The following is a 20,622-nucleotide window of genomic DNA, read 5'->3' as shown; positions in this document are numbered from 1 at the left end:
TCGAGTAGCTGGGATTATAAGCGCCCACTACCACACCTGGCTAATTTTTGTATTTTTAGTAGAGATGGGGTTTTGCCATGTTGGCCAGGCTGGTCTTTAACTCCTGACCTCAGGTGACCTCCCACCTCGGCCTCCCAAAGTGCTGCAATTACAGGTATAAGCCACCACTCCCAGCCAAACAATTCAATATTTAAAGCGTACTGGAACATAAAATACTTTGGAATTGTAAGACACATGCAAGACCTGTGTGATAAAAACTACAAAATCCTGGTGAAAGAAACTAAAGATATAAGTAAATGAGGATATATACCATTATTATTGACTGGAAGATTCAACACTATTAAAATAATAATTCCCCACAGTTGAATTATATATAGATTTTTAATACAATTCTAAGCAAAATGTGACATGGATGCTAAAATTCATATAGAAGTACAAAGGACCTAAAATAACCAAAACACTTAAAACTCTTTTGGGGAAGAGGACTCTCCCTCTCAGATTTTAGGATTTTTTTTTTTTTGAGACAGTCTCGCTCTGTTGCCCAGGCTGGAGTGCAGTGGCCGATTTTAAGACTTTTTTAAAGTTACAATAGTAAAGACAATAGTGTATTTGATACAAATTCTGTAGATTGCCGGGCGTGGTGGCTCAAGCCTGTAATCCCAGCACTTTGGGAGGCTGAGACGGGCGGATCACAAGGTCAGGAGATCAAGACCATCCTGGCTAACGGTGAAACCCCGTCTCTACTAAAAATACAAAAAAATTAGCCGGGCGTGGTAGCGGGCGCCTGTAGTCCCAGCTACTTGGGAGGCTGAGGCAGGAGAATGGCGTGAACCCGGGAGGCGGAGCTTGCAGTGAGCCGAGATCGCACCACTGCACTCCAGCCTGGGTGACAGAGCAAGACTCCGTCTCAAAAAAAAAAAAAAAAAAAAAAAAAACAAATTCTGTAGATTAATGGAAGATAATTTAGAGTTCAGAAATATCCCTATACACATATGCTTAATTGATTTTCAACAAAGTTACCACAGTAATTCAATGGGAAAAGAAAAATCTTTTCAACATATGGTACTAGAACTACACATGCATATTAAAAAACTTTAAGCTTTATCTCACACTGTAAACAAAAATTAACTCAAAATAAACCATAGACCTACATGTGAAAGCTAAAACTATAGAATTCCTAGGAAGAAAACATAGGAGAAGGCCAGGCATGGTGGCTCACATCTGTAATCGCAGCACTTTGGGAGGCCAAGGCAGAGGGATCACTTGAGGTCAGGAATTCGTGATCAGCCTGGCCAACATGGTGAAAACCCCTTTCTACTAAAAATAACAAAAAAATGAGCTGGGTGTGGTGGTGGGCGCCTGTAATCCCAGCTACTCTGGAGGCTGAGGAAGGAGAATCGCTTGAATACAGGAGGTGGAGGTTTCAGTGAGCCGAGATTGTGCCATTGCACTCCAGCCTGAGTGACAGATTGAGACTCAGTCTCAAAAAAAAAAGAACAAACAAAAAAAGAAAATCTCTGTAACTTCAGGTAAAGATTTCTGGGATAATATACAAAAACACAAATCAGAAAAGAAAAAACTCAGATTTTTCATTGTAGCTTCAATTTGCATTCAACTCAACTTTTTTTTTTTTTTTTTTTTTTTTTTTGAGACGGAGTCTCGCTCTGTCGCCCGGGCTGGAGTGCTGTGGCCAGATCTCAGCTCACTGCAAGCTCCACCTCCTGGGTTTACGCCATTCTCCTGCCTCAGCCTCCCGAGTAGCTGGGACTACAGGCGCCTGCCACCTCGCCCGGCTAGTTTTTTGTATTTTTTAGTAGAGACGGGGTTTCACCGTGTTAGCCAGGATGGTCTCGATCTCCTGACCTCGTGATCCGCCCGTCTCGGCCTCCCAAAGTGCTGGGATTACAGGCTTGAGCCACCGCGCCCGGCCTCAACTCAACTTTTTAATTTTGATGAAATTTTATTATTTTTAAAAATTTTGATGAAATTTTAAATACCACTACATATCCATCAGAATGGTCAGATTTAAAAGTCTGACAACAATGTTGGCAAGAATGAAAAGCAACCTTCAAAGCTACTGGTGGGAATGTAACTATGGTACAACCACTTTGAGAAAAGGTCTAGCAGTTTCTAAACTAAACACATACCCATAATATGACCAAAAAAATTCAAAACAAATGTCTGTGCAAAGACTTGTACAAGCTGGCTGGGCAAGGTGGCTCACGCCTATAATCCCAGCACTTTGGGAGGCCGAGGTGGGCGGATCACGAGGTCAGAAGATTGAAACCATCCTGGCTAACACAGTGAAACCCCATTTCTACTCAAAATACAAAAAAAATTAGCTGGGCATGGTGGCGAGCGCCTGTGGTCCCAGCTACCTGGGAGGCAGAGGCAGGAAAATGGCGTGAACCCGGGAGGCGGAGCTTGCAGTGAGCCGAGATTGCACCTCAATGAGTGAGCGAGACTCCATCTCAAAAAAAAAAAAAAAAAAAAAAAAAAAACCAAAACAAAACAAAAAAACAAAAAAACTTGTACAATCCTTGTTATTTATAATAAAAAGCAGTTTTATTTCTATTAGCCAACTATTTATTTATTTAAGACAGGGACTCCCTCTGTTCCACGCTGGAATGCAGTGGCGTGATCATAATTCACTGTAATTTTGAACTCCTGGGGCTCAAGCGATCCTCTAGCCTTGGCCTCCTGAAGTATTCAGATTACAGGCATGAGCCACCATGCTCTGGCCTGTAATAGCCAACACTGTAAAACTGCCACGTGTTCATCAGGGGGAGAATGCCTAAACTGTGGTATGTTCAGACAATGGAATACTACCCAGTAACAAAAAGGAATGATCTACTGATATCTGAAACAACAGGGATGAATCTCAAGAACAATGCACATGCTTAGTCACAGAAGGTTTACACAAGAGTCCATACTGTGTGATTCAAGTTCACGAACAGGTACAAGTAATCTTGAGTGAAAACAAAAGGTGACAGCCTCTGGGGTAATGGGTACTGGACTAAATAAAAAGGAGTACAGAAGTAACAATCTGGAATGATGCTATCTTGTATAAATTGATAAAGGTTTAGGTTACACAGGTATATTTCCCTCAAAACTCACTTAATGGTATACCTTAATTTTGTGTATTTCACTGTGTGTAAACTTTACAGAAAAAAGAATTAGGTGAGTTACAGTGGCTCATGCCTATTACCCCACTTTGGGAGGTCAAGGTGGGAGGGTTGCTTGAGGCCAGAAGTTTGAGACCACCCTGGGCAATGCAGCAAAACCCGTCTCCACAAAAAAATTTAAAAATTAGCTGGGCGTGGTGGTGCACAGTACTCAAGTGGTCACAGCTACTCAGGAGGCTAGAAGCAGGAGGACTGCTTGAGCCCAGGAGACTGAGGCTGCAGTAAGCTACAATTGCATTACTGTACTCCAAACTGCATGACAGAGACTCTGTCTCAAATTAAAAAAAAAAAAATTGTAGTTGGGCAGTGGCAATGTGCCTATAGTTCCAGCTATGTGTGATGCTGAGGCGGGAGGACAGCTTGAATCCAGAAGTTCAAGATCAGCCTAGGAAACATGGGAAGATCTCATCTCATTAAAAAAAAAAAAAAAAAAAGTAAACATATTATATATATATGCATGATGAAGTGTTTGTGGGTGATGTCCACAATCTACTTCAAAATGCATTAAAAAATAAGATGGGGCTGGGCGTGGTGGTTCATCCCTGTAATCCCAGAACTTTGGGAGGTTGAGGTGGTTGGATCACCTGAGGCCAGGAGTTCGAGACCAGCCCAGCCAATATGGTGAAACTTCATCTCTACTAAAAATACAAAAATTAGCTGGGCATGGTGGCATGCACCTGTAATCCCAGCTACTCAGGAGGCTAAGGCAGGAGAATTGCTTGAACCTGGGAGGCAGAGGTTGCAGTGAGCAGAGATCACGCCATTGTACTCCCAGACAACAGGGTAAGACTCTGTCTCCAAAAAAAAAAAAATCTGATGAATGGTAAGACAAATCCATAAATGGAAAAATACGTTAGAACTCAAATATAGCTGACTCCTGAACAATGCAGGGGTTAGGGATGCTGAGCCCCCTCCCTAACAGAGTTAAAAATCCATATATAACTTTCAACTCCCTGAAATGTAACTACTTATAGCCTACCACTAACTGGAAACCTTATAGATAACATAAACAGTCAATTAACAAATACTTTGTATGTTATATGTATTATATACTGTTTCTTCTTTTCTTCTTTTTTTTTTTTTTTTTGAGACAGAGTCTTGCTCTGTCACCTAGGCTGGAGTGCAGTCGCGCGATCTTGGCTCACTGCAACCTCCACCTCCCAGGTTTAAGCAATTCTCATGTCTCAGCCTCCTGAGTAGCTGGGATTACAGGCGCATACCACCACACCTGGCTAGTTTTTGTATTTTTAGTAGAGGGGGTTTCACCATGTTGGCCAGGCTGGTTTTGAACTCCTGACCTCAGGTGATGTACCCGCCTGAGCCTCCCATAGTGCTGGGATTACAGGCGTGAGCCACTGCACCCAGCCTATATATTGTATTATTACAATACAGTTAGCTAGAGAAAAGAATTTTTTTCCCCCCAAGACGGAGTTTTGCTTTTGTTACCCAGGCCGGAGTACAATGGCGCAATCTTGGCTCACTGCAACCTCTGCCTCCCAGGTTCAAGAGATTCTCCTGCCTCAGCCTCCCGAGCAGCTGGGATTACAGGCACTTGCCACCATGCTTGGCTAGTTTTTGTATTTTTAGTAGAGACAGGGTTTCACCATATTGACCAGGCTGGTCTTGAACGCCTGACCTTGTGATCTGCCCACCTCGGTCTCCCAAAGTGCTGGGATTACAGGTGTGAGCCACTGCACCGGGCTGAGAAAAGAAAATGTTATTAAGAAAATTGGCCAGGGCTGGGCATGGTGGCTCACACCTGTAATCCTAGCACTTTAGGAGGCTGAGGCGGGAGGATGACTTGAGGTCAGGAGTTCGAGATCAGCCTGGCCAACATGGTGAAACCTCGCCTCTACTAAAAATACAAAAATTAGCCAGGAGTGGTGGAACATGCCTGTAATCCCAGCTATTTGGGATGCTGAGGCAGAATAATCTCTTGAACCCCAGAGGTGCAGGTTGCAGTGAGCCGAGATTATGCCACTGCGCTCCAGCCTGGGCAACAGAGCGAGACTCTGTCTCAAAAAAAAAAAAAAGAAAAGAAAAGAAAATCATAAGAAAGAGAAATATATTTACTATTCATTAAATGGATTACCATAAAGGCCTTCATCCCCATTGCCTTCACATTGAGTAGGCTGTGGAGGAGGAGGTGGGGTTGTCTTGCTGTCTCAGGGGTGGCAGAGAGAGGAGAGGTGGAGGAGATGGAAGGGGAGGCAGAAGAGACAGGCAACTGGGTGTAATTTCATGCAAATATGTCATAATTTGTGTCTGACATTTTTGCTTTTTCATTTCTCTAAAGTGTTTCTATATGGCACCAATCCTTCCACTATTTGCTTTCATTTCAGTGTCCGTTATCATAGAAGCATCTATGACATAGAAGTCAAAAGCCCAATCCTGAATAACCTAAACCCTTCTGCTGGGTTGTCTAACATCCATTTGTTTTCTGCCACTGCTTCTTCTATGTCTCCTTCCTGGCACTGGTTGAGAAACATTCATGTCCACCCCACGTCATCTTCAGTTAATTCTTCTGGTGCGGTGTCTATTAGCTCTTGAACTTCTCCAAGATCTGTATCTCAAAACCCTTCACTCCCCACCCTTTTTGCCACATCCACTATCTCTTTAATGATTTCCTTGACTGTCACAAATCCTCTGAAGTCATGCACAACATCAGGACACAGTTTTCTCCAGCAGGAATTGTTTCAGGCTTGATGGTTTTCAAGGCTTTTTCTATACTAATGATGGCATTTCCAATGGTAGAATCCTTTTAGGCTTTCAAGATGTTCTCTCCATTAGGGTTTCTCTTCCGTAGTTTTGATAATACATACAGTACTCTGTGCAATGAACCTTAAAGGTCCTTATGACCCCCTGATCTAGAGGCTGACATTGTGTGTTTGGGAGCAAGTAGGCCACTTTGACACCTTCAGTATAGAAGTAATGGGGTTCTGGATAGCCAGGGCATTGTCGAATATCAAAAAAACTTTAAAAGGTAGTCCCTTACTGGCAAGGTACTTCCTGATTTCAGGGACACAGCATCAACAAAATCAATCTGGAAAAAAAGTTCCTGTTGTCCAGACCTTCTTGTTGTACTGGCAGCTGGTGTTTATCTTTTCTATCAAGGTGCATTAGCAGCTTTATAGATAAGGACTGTCCTGATCATAAACCCAAGTGCATTTGCACAAAATAACAGAGTTGTCTATCCCTTCCTGTTTAAATCCTGGTGTTCACTTCTTTTCCTTACTAAAAAACGTCCTCTGTGGCAGTTTTTTTTTTGTTCTTTTTTTTTTCTCCAGAAAAGGTATTTTCTTCTGCACTAAAAACCTGTTCAGGCAGGTATCCTTTCTCCTCAGTGGCACCCCCAGGTGCCACTCGTCTGCTGCCTCTTGGTTGGCAGAAGCTGCTTCTTGTGTTATCTTAACATTTTTAAAGCCAAAGCTCTTTCAAAAATTATCAAATCATTTTTTGCCAGAATTTCATTCTCCAGCTTTGGATCTTTCACTTTCCTTTTGCTTTGTTATATAATGTTTGCTTTTTCTCAAATCATAATATATGTCTTTTTTTTTTAGTGGCGGGGGGATGGAGTCTTGCTGTGTCGCCCAGGCTAGAGTGCAGTAGTGTGATCTCAGCTCACTGCAACCTCTGCCTTCCAGGTTCAAGCAATTCTCCTGTCTCAGCCTCCTGAGTAGCTGGGACTACATACAGGCTCGTGCCACGATGCCCAGCTAATTTTTGTATTTTTAGTAGAGATGGGGTTTCATCATATTGGTCAGGCTGGTCTTGAATTCTTGACCTCAGGTGATCCACCCACCTCGGCCTTCCAAAGTGCTGGGATTACAGGCATGAGCCACCGCGCCCGGCCTGTAAGTATGTCTTATAGCAACCTTACACCTACATAAATGCTACATTTTCATTATGAGATAAAAAGGTATTTCACAAAAAGTGCAAGGTTTTCATGCCTGCTGACGTAGCTACAGTGATGGCGTCACAAATTTTCTTTTTTTACAACACTCCTTACTGGATTAATTTATCTTGAAATGGCAGGCAACCACAATGGCAAACCTTGATCTATGGTACATATCAAGCTATTCAACTTTTTCTTGTAATATCATGACTTTTCTTCGCTTCTTGGGAGCACTTTAAGCATCACTTCACATGAGTCTCATGGTGTTATGCAAGGTTTACTACAGTACTGGACTAAACACAATAAAAAATATGTGAGAACCGGTAGAGACCATTTTTTATTACAATACACAATTTACTGGAGAGACAAACTGCTCATGGAGATGACAGGCATTCTAAGCAGTACTTGCAACACTTGAGCTCACTGCCAGAGCAACAGGATGTGGCTACAAAATTATTACAGTAGTACAGTAGGCACTACAGTGATTTTATGCAGTTATGATTTAATATTGCATCATCATTACTTTTGTTTACACTTCTCTGGACTGTGAATAGTACCATATATGGCATGTAAGTGTAAGCATAAATTTTAATCATTCATAATAGATTTGTATACATCTGATAGTACTAAATGATAAAATAGACTAGTGTCTACATATATTTTATATATTCATGACATACCTTTTTCTTAATTTTTTCACTATTTCTTTTTTGTATGATTTTATTTATTTCCTCACTGGCACTGATCTACTGCACTTAAACATTTCCATCAGACTCAAAAAATAATTTTATTTCAGGAGAAAGAAAAAATTTTACTTAGCTTTTGTTTATACTGTTTCATTATTAAGAGTATTTTTTTCTTTTTTTAAGAGATAAGATCTTGTTATGTTGCCCAGGCTGATCTCCAATTCCTGGCTTCATACAATCCTCCTGCCTCAGCCTCCTGAGTAGCTGGGACTATAGGTATATGCCACTTCTCCCAGTTTGACTTTTTTTTGTTTTTTTTACTATAATGTAATGTGTTTTTATTCACCCATTGGAAAAGCCTTTGCTACATATTAATACAAACTTGTCACTAATAAATCTTTCTTTCAGTAAGAAAATAGTATGAGCATAACTTTGTGTGAGTTTTAATGTCCTGGAGCCTTGTTGCTTCATGTATAAACTGCAGGTCAGTAGAAATTAAAATGAGGTAATATGGTATAATAGGCTTAACCCAGTAAGCGTACAATAAAGGATGGCTATTATTTTAACATGAATTCAACTGAAATCCCGATAGGGGAATACCAATAACGTTTCCTATATAGCTTACAAATTGTTCTTTGTCATCTCCTCATCTGCCCAATGGGAATTAGAGCTAGCCTGTTAGGCTGCTTGACAGGACCACTGAATGCTGGAAATCAACCACACTCCATCCCCTCATTTAACAGATGGGAAAGCAGAGGCCCAGGGAGTTTGGGAAACTTGTCCACAAAGGGACAACTACTTTATGGCTGAACTGCGTCTAGGACCAGGTTCTCTTTATCGACATGAGTATCTCTTTCCTTTATATGCCCCTTCACGTTCACAAAGCAACTCCTCAGCTCCATGATTTTGTTTATTATGCTACATCACTCAGTTTATGAAAATGACTTTTTTTCCTCCTTTCTTGTGATTGGAAGTTTTTTTGCATTCTTGTGGCAGCTGAATCCATACTAACCCTTAAGTTGAAAAAAATATATATAAAAATACACACACACACATATACACACATACACACGTGAACATGTGGAAGAAACAGCACTAGGTCTCCCTGGACAACCCAGTGCAGGCCACACCCTGGCAGTCACAGAGCACACATCAGAAATTGTCTTCCCATGTGAACTGCTTTCGACACTTCAATGCTAAAGAGCTCAGAGGTGCTTCCACTTTGAAAGAAGCCCGGGAACATTTGTAGCCTACCCATTAATGTGTCTCATTTTGAGACAGAACAGTGAGCAGGTAAACCAGCTGCTCTTCATGTACTTCTTGCCGTAAGTCCTTCAAAGAATGAAGAGTGAAGACAATTCATTTCTCCTCCTGGAACTTCTTATTCTTCTGCTTTTTTAAAGGTTGCTATGTTCAGGTATAGGGATAAGACATTATAAAAGATAAAGGATATCATGTGAGGGAGGAAATCAGACAATCCAAAAAAATCTGTAGAAATTAAAAATCAAAACATGCGGGCAAGGTAGGAGGCAACACATTCTTGCCACAGAGCTGTTCCTCAAAGGCAGGAATGAAAAACGAAAAACAAAAAAAAAGACCTCAGCTGCATAATGAAGCTGGGGTCTTGGCCTGACAGCTTTAAATAGCCTTAAAACTGGGCTGGGCATCAAGCGTCTTTTCCAGAATAGGCCAAGGAAGACAAGTCCGGTTTGGTTTTTAAGGCCTTAGTGAGCTCTGCAGCCAGCAGATCATGGAGGGACACGCTATCGTGGGAGTACACCCAGTTTTTCCCAGTCCAGTCATAACACTTGAGTCCACTGGGTGGAGAAGATAACTAGATTTGCTTGTTTGGCATCTGCTTGTTGATCACGTAGGTTCCTAGATCTCCACTCAGTTTACCAGTTAAGACACCACTCCCAAAGGAAACATCATAATCCTCAAACGTGTATGGCTTGTCTGTAAGGTCTTCAAAAAACTCTGCTAAACAGTCCAGTGATTCCTCTGCTAGTCTTTCATAGGTAGTCTCATCTAGAGAGGCTGGGTGGCCCAAACTTCCTGATTTCCTCAAATTCATCCAATAGACACTCTGCTTTTTGACATTCCGAATCTGGTTGAGGCCACGGAGGTTCAAACTGGCATGGTGGGGCGTGCAGGCCACGGTGATTCCAGTGCACAGGCCCCGGCAGCCACAGAGCGGGGCCAATTCCACTGGCTGCAGGGCCCGGGTGAACAATGTTTTCAATATTTCTAGGCTGTGTAGTTTATTTGTTTTGCAAACAGTAGCAAATCTCCAAAATTTTTCCAATTTATTTATTGAAAAAAAAATCGTGTCTTAAGTGGAACTGCACAGTTGGCCCATGCAGTGGTACAATCAGAGTTCACTGCAGCCTCAAACTCCTGGGCTCAAGCAATTCTCCCACCTTAGCCTCCTGAAGAGCTGGGACTATAGGCACATACCACTACATTTGGCTAATTTTTAAAATTTCTTTGTAGAAATGAGGTCTCACTATGTTGCCCAGGCTGTTCTCAAACTTCTAGCCTGAAGTGATGCTCCTGTCTTGGCCTCCCAAAGTGCTGAGATTACAGGTGTGAGCCACTGCGCCTGACCCATTGCAGTTCTTTTACATTTTAAAATTACCATAATAAAATGGAAAGAAATAATATTTTGAAGCCAAAAGTTGCAAAAGATTTTTTTAACTGTTCAGGCATATTTGAAAAAACATTTTACTTACAGAAGTGAAAAATATAATGGCTAAAATATTTAAAATCTCAAGGAAGTGTTGTATAGGTACATGCATACACAAAAAATAAACAGCTAGAAAAGTGCACTATCAAGTCAAGCAAAAGACTTGAACACATTCTTTACAAAGAGAAAAACAGAAGAACACTTATGAGAAGTTGCTCAACCTCAATAGTAATCCTGGAAATAAAAATTCAAACCACAATGACCTACCACTTTACACTCAGCAGATTCACAAAAACTATAAAGTATGACTGCAACAAGTGTTGGAAAGGAAGGATTACAGAAATAGCAACTCTTACATCCTGCTAGTATGAGTGTAAACTGATACAACTGCTTTGGAACACAGTCTGGCATTACCTAGCAAAGTTAAATATGCTTATATCCTCTGATCTTGCAATTCTACTATTACGTATATTTCTCAGAGAAAATCTTATATATGTGTACCAGGAAACTGATAAAAGAATTTCACAGCAACATCATTTTTTTTTTTTTTTTTTTTCCCCAAGACTGAGTCTTGCCTGTTGCCCAGGTTGGAGTACAGTGTTATGATCTCGGCTCACTGTAACCTTCGCCTCCTGGGTTCAAGCAATTCTCTTTCCTCAGCCTCCCGAGTAGCGGGGATTACAGGTGCATGCCACCATGTCTGGCTAAGTTTTGTAATTTTAGTAGAGACAGGATTTCATCATGTTGGCCAGGCTGGTCTTGAACTCCTGACCTCGTGATCTGCCCACCTCGGCCTCCCAAAGTGTTGGGATTACAGGTGTGAGTCACTGTATTTATATAATAATAAATCACTTATATAACAAATGGCCAGCATCATTTATATAATAATAAAAACTTGGAAGCAACCCAAATGTCCATTATCAGAATAAGTAATCTGCAATGTACAGTCAAATAATGCCTAGTGTTGTATAGTCAAACAAAATGAATGAATGAAAGCTACAGTCAATCAACATGGGTCAATCTCAGGAATAAAACATTGGCAAAAAGGAAGTTGCAGAAGAATACACACAATATGGATTCATAAATATGTTGCGTAGGAATAGAAATACATGCTGCAAAACTATGAAGAAAAGTGAAGGATTTAAAAAAAAATTCAGGGCCGGGTGCAGTGGCTCTCGCCAATAATCTCAGCGCTTTGGAAAGCCAAGGCGGGTGGATCACCTGAGGTCAGGAGATCGAGACCAGCCTGGCCAACATGGTGAAACTCTGTCTCTACTAAAAATACAAAAAATTAGCTAGGTGTAGTGGTGGGCGCCTATAATCCCAGCTACTACCTGGGAGGCTGAGCCAGGAGAATTGCTTGAACCTGAGAGGCAGACGTTGCAGTGAGCTGAGATCGGGTCACTGCACTCTAGCCTGGGCAACACGAGTGAAACTCCATCTTTAAATAAATAAATAAATACAATTCAGGATGTGAGTTTCATTTGAGAGGGAGATAGGATCAGGGAGGTATTGAAAATGTTCTACTTTTATTTTTTTTATTTTTTGAGATGGAGTTTCACTCTTATCGTCCAGGCTGGAGTGCGATGGTGCAATCTCTGCTCACTGCAACCTCAGCCTCCTGGGTTCAAGCAATTCTCCTGCCTCAGCCTCCAGAGTAGCTGGGATTACAGGTGCATGCCACTATACCTGGCTAATTTTTTTATTTTTAGTAGAGAAGGGGTTTCAGCATGTTGGCCAGGCTGGTCTCCAACTCACGACCTCATGTTCCATCAGCCTCGACCTCCCAAAGTGCTGGGATTACAGGCAGGAGCCACCAAGCCCAACCAGAAAATGTTCTACTTTTAAACAAAGGATAGGTACTCAGATGTGCCTTAATATTGTCAATCTTTATACTTTATATATTCATTTGTGAATATATATTTTTTTACTTAACAGACCAGTGTGAAAGTACATTTGTAAATATCATTTTGAATTTGTCCAAAATAATATTATTTTATTATAATCTTATTTTATACAGGTAAAATATAATACATGTTCTTAAATACCTAAAATGATAAAATTCATCTTTAATAATGTTCTTTGCCTACCCGAAAAATCTTGTGCATCCTCATGGTGGCTGAACAAAAGATAAATCTTGTGAGGAGCAAGCGAAGAAATTCATCTCCAAAAAACTGGAGAAATGCCTGATCTGCAAAGAGGAGAAAAGTGACAGTAAAAAGATGCTTAAATGGAAATTGTGTTTCAAAGGGGAAGGAAACTTCAGGAAAGCCTTCTCAACTTTCCTGCCTGGGACACATACCTTTAAAAATTCAAACAATTTAAAGTAAGTAACCATTTTAAGCCATTATAGTACATTCTGTTAAATGTGCAGTTAGATTAGGAGGGTACCTATTGAACGTGAATGAGTCAGTAGCTGGGCAATATCACGGTTGATTTTCCGAAGATATTCTTGACACTTTTCCCAAAGGCCTCTGCGCATGCTTGACAATCCAGAGACAAATAGGAAGGCCATTAGAGGATTGTTCAAAAAGAGAGTGAAGAGGCTACCTCGCTGAGATTGATCTGTAATAACAAACATGTTATATATATAGATAATAGTTTTGCAAAAAATAAGAGATACATATGAGGAACATTTTAATATACTGATAATATATAAAACTAAAGCTATCTCATTAAATCATAATTCAACAAAGCAGATTCTTCATGAAACTACAAAAACGTTGGTATGTTGCTTTCTGCTGAATAAACTTAAAAGCCTAGCAAACTTAAGAGAAATGGAAAACAAACATATTTCTTACCATTTTTTGCCCTCAATTAACAAATTTCATCCAAATATGGCAAGTGTTGGATGATGGGTTATCTGTGATAGAATTCTCTGATGAGTGTTAGAAATGCCGGTCTTTTTCATTCTCCTCTGAGTTGCCCTCTCTGAGTTGCTCTTTCCCTTCCTATCCCTTAAATATGAGTAGTTTCTTTCTTTGGCCCCATACATTGCTGACTGCTCTTACTCCCATGATTTTAGTTACCATTTATATGCCTATGAATTTATAATTCTCTATCAGCAGCCTAACAGGTCTGGCACCGCTCTGTCCTGCGGTAGATACTCAAAATGTGACTAGATGAGTAAATACACACTGGATTTCAAAGCTTTAGTACAAAACGTCATTGTTAACACTAATTTCACCTGTTTCTTTTTACTGTTTTTTATGTAGGTACTAGAAAATTTAATGACTCACACTCTATTTCTTTTAAGTACTGCTGCTCTAGGCTACTCTATTCAACCTAACTCTCAAAGGCACCTCAAACTCAACAGGTCAACAACTCATAGTAAATTATTTCCCCTTTTGTTCTCTACAAATATGCTTCTCATCAAGTATTGTCATTTCTACCAGCATCTCAGCCAGAAACCACGAAGTCTATTCCTGCCTTCCTTCCCCACACCTAGTCTATCACAAAGTCCTACTGGTTCTATGGGCTTAGTATCTTTGCAGTCGGCTACTAGTCATTGTGCTATCTCCAGCCATCTCCCTGTTTTCATCCATGCCCCTCCCCAGTTCATTCTCCAGGAGGTTAACTGAATGCTCTTTCATGCTACTCTTCTGTTTAAATCTTTTGACAGTACAAGTTGAGTATCCCTTATCCAAAATGCTTGGGGCCAGAAGTGTTTTGGATTTTGGATTTTTTGGGATTTAGAATATTTGCATATACATAATGAGATGTCCTGGGGACAGGTCCCAAGTCTAAACACGAAGTTTATTCATGTTTAATATGTACCGTATACACATAACCTAAAGGTAACTTTATAGAATATTTTAATTAATTTTGTACATGAAACAAACTTTGTACTAAGTACTGATACGTGGAATTTTTCACTTTCAGTGTTGTGTTGATACTCAAACTTTTGAATTTTGGAGCATTTCAGATTTTAGGATTAAGGATGCTCAACCTGTATCCCATTGTCTTCCACTTAAATTACTTAACAAATCTTAGAAGTTCTTTCATAATTCAATCACACAATCTCAAACTCTACCCTTTAGCTAGAAGGAATGACTAATTTCTCTATGTACTCGGCCAGGGGTGGTGGCTCACACCTGTAATTCCAGCACTTTGGGAGGCCAAGGTGGGCGGACCACTTGAGGTCAAGCGTTCGAGGCCAGCCTGGCCAACATGGCGAAACCCTGTCTCCAGTAAAAATACAAAAGTAGACCAGGCACGGTGGCTCACGCCTGTAATCCCAGCACTTTGGGAGGCCAAGGCAGGCGGATCACGAGGTCAGGAGTTTGAGACCAGCCTGGCCAACATAGTGAAAACCCGTCTCTACTAAAAATACAACAAAATTAGCTGGGAGTGGTGGTGAGTGCCTGTAATCCCAGCTACTTGGGAGGCTGAGGCAAGGAGAATCGCTTGAACTTGGGAGGCAGAGGTTGCAGTGAGCCGAGATTGTGCCACTGCATCTAGCCTGGGGGACAGGGCAAGACTCCATCTCAAAAAATAAAATAAATTTCTCTACGTGCTCCCTAAGCTGTCTTATCTCATGGCCACAGCACCTGCAAATTCTCAGCTGGAACACTCTTGCTCAGTCATTTCCCACCCCCATCTAGTTCTCCATGTTCTTAACGTCCACGTTAGACATTATCTCATACCCTTCCCTCGTCTTCAGTGTGCTGCTAGTCAGGAGTTCCTCATCCATTAGCATGCATCCTCCTGTGAATCACTTATAATAACTGCCCATCAGGCTGTCTCTGTCTGCCACAGGACATTTGGCTCTGTGAAGAATGTAACTGTGCTTGTCAGGTCACAGTGCTATCTCCAGTGCCTAGCACAGTACCTGATAATAAATGTTGAATAGCACTGGGAGGCCAAGGCAGGCAGATCTCTTGAGCCCAGGAGTTTGAGACCAGCCTAGGCAACATGGCGAGACCCAGTCCCTACAAAAAAAATACAAAAATTAGCTGGGTGTGGCAGTGTGTACCTGTAGTCCCAGCTATTTGGGAGGCTGAAGTGGGAGGATCACCTAGCCCAGGAGGTAGAGGCTGAAGTGAGCTGTGATCACACAACTGCACTTCAGCCTGAGTGACAGAGTGAGACCCTGTCTCCAAAAAAAAAAAAAAAAAAAGTTGAATAAATGAAGTAACTCTTGGCTAATGAGAGAACTAAAGGCTTTAGATCTCGAAAGTGCTTACTGATCAGCTAGTTTTGCACCCACGTGGAGGGCCCTCCCCTTTTGCAGAGGTGAATAGCAATAATACCTATGGATAAATCCAAAACATTTCTCACAAAAGAATTTTGAATCTGCTTTTGTAATTGAACAATTAATTTAAGGTGTTAGAGGTCTAAGCTTTGTAGCATAAAGATAAGAAACTGGGTCAAAATGTGTTAAGGACATGTATTACAACTAAGCATAATCATAATAATGAGAGCACATATTGAGTAGTTACTACATACCCAACATTATTCTATGAGGTAGATACTATTATTATTTCCATTTGATAGATGAAGAAACTGAGGCACAGAATGGCTGAATAATTTCCCAAGGTCACACAGCGAGTAAGTGGCTGAGTCGGGATTCAAATTCAGTCAGTTTGCCTCCAAAGTCTGTGTTTTTCTCTTCTATACAATGAAGTCTTTCAGACCAAATAATCTTGGTATTAACCCATTTGACCATGTAAATTTAAAAACTACGTAATGATAGGACAGAATGATAGCAGAAAGTACTGTTGAGTAACTGAAAGAGATTACATTCCTCCAGAAATGATAAGAAACAGGATAACAAAATCTTCAAAGCAGGAGAATTTTACCGTTGTTTGAAGGTAAGTTCTATCCCTTAGTAATTTACTTTTGGATACATGAAGTTAATATTTCTACATGTTTTTCCCTGTTAAACAGCAGAACTTACCTTAAAACAACGGTGAAAGCCTCCAGCTTCTCTCAGGCATTCAAATGCTGACCATCACTTCCTGTGTCAAACTATGTCAGCAGACAGGACTTCTGGCTGGGAAGTAGCAGTAAAATGCCATCTCCCACAGAGAGACATCAGCACTATTCACAGTTAGGGAGATAGTGAAACAGTGACAAGTACTGCTAAAACAGTGTTACGGTTGTTTAGTATTTTACCTACTAAATGACTGGGAGTTAGAATTAGATTTTATGTGTCACTAATTAAAGACAAACTATTAAGGACAAAAAGTCTTTCGATTCTCAGCCATTTAAGAAATGGCCAAAACACTAACCTGTCTCTCTGGCAGACTTAAAAGAGGTTCTTTTATTTTAAAATTACAACAAGGCAAAAATGTGAATAAAAGAAACACTTTAAGTTGTGCCAGTTACGTTATCCTAACTCTGAGGCATAGACTGAGAAGTTTCCTAGACCAGCAATCTTATAGTCTTAAAAGATGCCTTGGATCTTTTAAAACATGCCTGCAAAGATATAGGAAGACCATGCTATACGGATATGACCAGCAAACAAACACCTGTAAAACAAATTTTAAAATTTACAAATCATGAGTTCCCCATCAGCAAGGAACAAAACCACTTCTTTCTCAGGGATGAATTATCTCAAGGCCTAATGGTAGCACATTAAGGGATCCTGGTTGTTGGCAAGGCTTCTGGGTATATTTCAGAGCGACACCTGCCACATTAAACATCATAAATCCACATACGATCATTATGGGAGGAAAAAACAAAGATCAGTACTATTCAAAATGTAGATAGTGTTTATTTGCAACCTATGGCTGTAACAGGCAATGAGGGTACATACCTTGTAAAGCTTTTGGATATGCTGTAGGAGAAAGCAAGCAGACTAGTGGTTGTCCAAACAAGTTTGTGAAATTCTGTAATATATAAGAATTTAAAACTTGCATTAAAGATTTGATAGTTATTTAGTAATTTTCCAAAGTATATCTTTAGTGAATAGATTGGGCCCTTAAACTCATAAATAGATGCAGAAACATCAACAACAGCTAAGGAGACTGCCATTCATATATAAGTACCATGCATGATAGGCTTTTTTTTTTTTTTTTTTTGAGAAGGAGTCTCGCTCTATTGCCTAGGCTGGAGTGTAGTGGCACGATCTCTGCTCACTGCAAGCTCCGCCTCCCAGGTTCACCCCATTCTCCTGCCTCAGCCTCCTGAGTAGCTGGGACTACAGGCGCCCACCACCGTGCCCGGCTAATTTTTTGTATTTCTAGTAGAGACGGGGTTTCACCGTGTTAGCCAGGATGGTCTCGATCTCCTGACCTCATGATCCGCCCGCCTCGGCCTCCCAAAGTGCTGGGATTACAGGCGTGAGCCACCGCGCCCGGCCCATAATAGGCTTTCTTAAAGGCTCTCAATCGAAATAGTTTAGTGAGTGAACTATTGATTTTTTTAAACACAATGCATAAACATGATTGTACTTTTGCAAGGAGAAGTCATCTGGCTGTATACCAAGAGGCCACTCCATCGAGCAACACACATTGGTATCTATAAAGGTGAACTTTCCAAGATCCAGGATCTGGCTTTCAGCTCCAAAACCTGATTCCTGGTGTCATCTCTTATTGTGGGTCATAATAACTGCTCTCATGGAATGACGTAAAGACCAGAATGTCAATGTGTGATTTACAGTAACAAGCTGATACTAAAACTAAAGCACTCTGCATAATCATATCCTTTTCCTGAAGGTATATCTACAAGGGAAGTAAAATCATAAGCTGTGTGGTAAAGCAACAAGAAAAATAAAACTCCCAGGAGTGAACTTAGTAAGAAATAAAAACTCAAACAACAAAAAAAATTTTTTAAATACTCCTGAATGATAAAATGAAGACTTGAACAAATGTGAAGACATACCATGTTCTTTTTTTTTGAGTCTCGCTCTTGTCGCCCAGGCTGGAGTGCAATGGCACGATCTCAGCTCACTGTAACCTCCACCTCCCTGGTTCAAGCAATTCTCCTGCCTCAGCCTCCCCAGTAGCTAGGACTACAGGTGCATGCCACCACATTTGGCTAATTTTTGGATTTTTAGTAGATACAGAACTTCGCCATGTTGCCCAGGCTGGTCTTAAACTCATGAGCTCAAGCGATCCACCCACCTCAGTCAGCCTCCCAAAGTGCTGGGATTACAGGCATGAGCCACCATGCCCAGCCAAGACATACTATGTTCTCAGAGATAAAACAATTCTAAAATGTCATTACACTAACTTATTAAAATTTAAACCAATCTCAATAAAAATAGTCACAGACTTTTTTTCCTACAACTGAAAAAAGTAATTGTAAAGTTCATATGGAGAAATTGGATTACCCAAGAGAACTCTGAAAAACAGCAGAGGGGGAACTAGACTCATCAGATATTGAAACATACTTTACACCTCAGTAAGGCCAGGCACAGTGGCTCACGCCTATAATCCCAGCTCTTTGGGAGGTGGGAGAATCACTTGAGCCCAGGAGTTTGAGACCAGCCTGGGCAAAATAGTGAGACCCCGACTCTACAAAGAATAGAAAAATTAGCCAAATGTGGTAATACATGCTTGCAGTCCCAGCTGCTTGGGAGGTTGAGGTGAGAGGGTCACTTGAGCCAGGGAGGTCAAGGCTACAATGAGCTATGATTGTGCCACTGCACACCACCCTGGGCAACAGAGCGAGACCCTGTCTCAAAACAAAAAACAAAACAAAAGAAAAACCTCAGTAATTAAAGTGGTGCTGGTATAAGAGTAGGCAGAAAATCAATGGAACAGAATGAAAAGTCCAGAATTAGACTCCAAAACATTCAGGACTTATGTATACATGACAATAATGACACCTCAGATTGGCTGGAAAAACTGAATAGCCATATGAAAGAAAGTTGGCTCCATACTTCACACCACACATTAGGACAAATTCCAAATATATCAAAAATGTAACTGTAAAAAATTAAACAATAAAAGTGGTGAAAGAAAACATAGTAATTATTTTTTTGACCTAGACTTTCCTGTTATGATTAACTATGATTGATAAACCTAGTTACATAAAAATCAAAAGCTTATGAATGGTAAAACATAGCATAAACAAAATCAAAAGTCAAATAATGAACTAAAGAAAATATCTGGAACTCACATTACAAAGGATTAATCTCATAATATTGAAAGAGCCTCTCAGCCGGGCACATTGGCTCATACCTGTAATCCCAGGACTTTGGGAGGCCAAGGTGGGCAGATCACCTGAGGTCAGGAGTGGAGACCAGCCTGGCCAACATGATGAAACCCTGTTTCCACTAAAAACATAAAAATTAGCCGGGCGTGGTAGTGCATGTCTGTAATTCCAGCTACTTGGGAAGCTGAGGCAGGAGAGTCACTTGAACCCGGGAGGTGGTGGCTGCAGGGAGCCAAGATCACACCACTGCACTCCAGCCTGGGTTATAGAGCAAGACTCTATCTCAAAAAAAAAAAAAAAATTCCATTTTTAACCTATCAGTTTAGCAAAATTTCTAAAAGTTTGAGAATATACACTGTTGGCAAGAATGTGGGGAAATACACATATGTAGGTGACAGGAGTATACATTGGTACGAACACTTCAGAAGACAATTTAATTTGGCAGCATCTATTACACTCAAATGCATATATCATTAATGCAGAAATTCCCAAACTAGAAATTTTCCCTACAGATACACTATGCAACCAATAAAATTACGTAAGTATTAAGTTATTCCTCGAAGCCTTGTTAGTAATAGTGAAGGAATGGAAATAACACAACCAAATGACCAGCAATACAGGATTGGTATAATAAATTATGCTACAATAATACAATGGAATAAGCAGTAGCTATAAAAAAGAATGAAGAAGTTCTTTATGAACAGGTATGAAAGGCCTCCAACACTTTTTTTCTTTTTTTTTTTTTGAAACAGAGTTTCACTCTGTCACCCAGGCTAGAGTGCAACCTCCACCTCTCGGCTCACGGCAACCTCCGCTGCCCAAGTGATTCTTGTGCCCCAGCCTCCTGAGTAGCTAGGATTACAGGAGAATGTCATTGTGCCTGGCTAAGTTTTGTGTTTTTAGTAGAGACGGGGTTTCGCCATATTGACCAGGCTGGTCTTGAACTCCTGACCTCAAGTGATCAGCCCATCTTCAGCCTCCCAAAGTGCTAGGATTACAAGTGTGAGCCACCAGGCCCAGCCTCAATACTTCTTATTAAATGAAAAAAGATATGGTGCAATGTGG

General features: G+C 40.7%; 1 protein-coding gene and 1 pseudogene across 11 annotated transcripts in view; both read right to left on the bottom strand.

Moving 5' to 3' along the window:
• The window catches only part of SCAI (suppressor of cancer cell invasion), a 190,187-nt gene that overhangs the window by 4,222 nt on the left and 165,343 nt on the right, over window positions 1–20,622 (bottom strand). For 5 of the 11 annotated variants that reach the window (XR_012424403.1, XR_012424400.1, XR_012424398.1 and 2 more), the window contains 4 exons: window positions 17,213–17,285; window positions 16,352–16,494; window positions 12,844–13,017; window positions 12,543–12,643 (listed from right to left, as the gene is read on the bottom strand). Coding sequence is in view for 3 of the 11 variants with exons in the window: in XM_045372623.3 (XP_045228558.2) it covers window positions 12,543–12,643; window positions 12,844–13,017; window positions 17,213–17,285 (348 nt within the window). In the remaining 8 variants the exon portion in view is untranslated. The remainder of the gene's footprint in view (window positions 1–12,542; window positions 12,644–12,843; window positions 13,018–16,351; window positions 16,495–17,212; window positions 17,286–20,622) is intronic. The other 6 variants (XR_012424401.1, XM_045372623.3, XM_045372621.3 and 3 more) reach the window with 2 other exon arrangements.
• LOC107126524 (frataxin, mitochondrial pseudogene) lies at window positions 9,326–10,863 on the bottom strand (annotated as a pseudogene).

Source organism: Macaca fascicularis, chromosome 15 (assembly GCF_037993035.2).
Source record: "Macaca fascicularis isolate 582-1 chromosome 15, T2T-MFA8v1.1".
In the NCBI taxonomy this organism is placed as follows: domain Eukaryota; kingdom Metazoa; phylum Chordata; class Mammalia; order Primates; family Cercopithecidae; genus Macaca; species Macaca fascicularis.
Note: the sequence above shows the minus strand (reverse complement) of the source record. Positions and strands in the feature narration are given on the sequence as shown.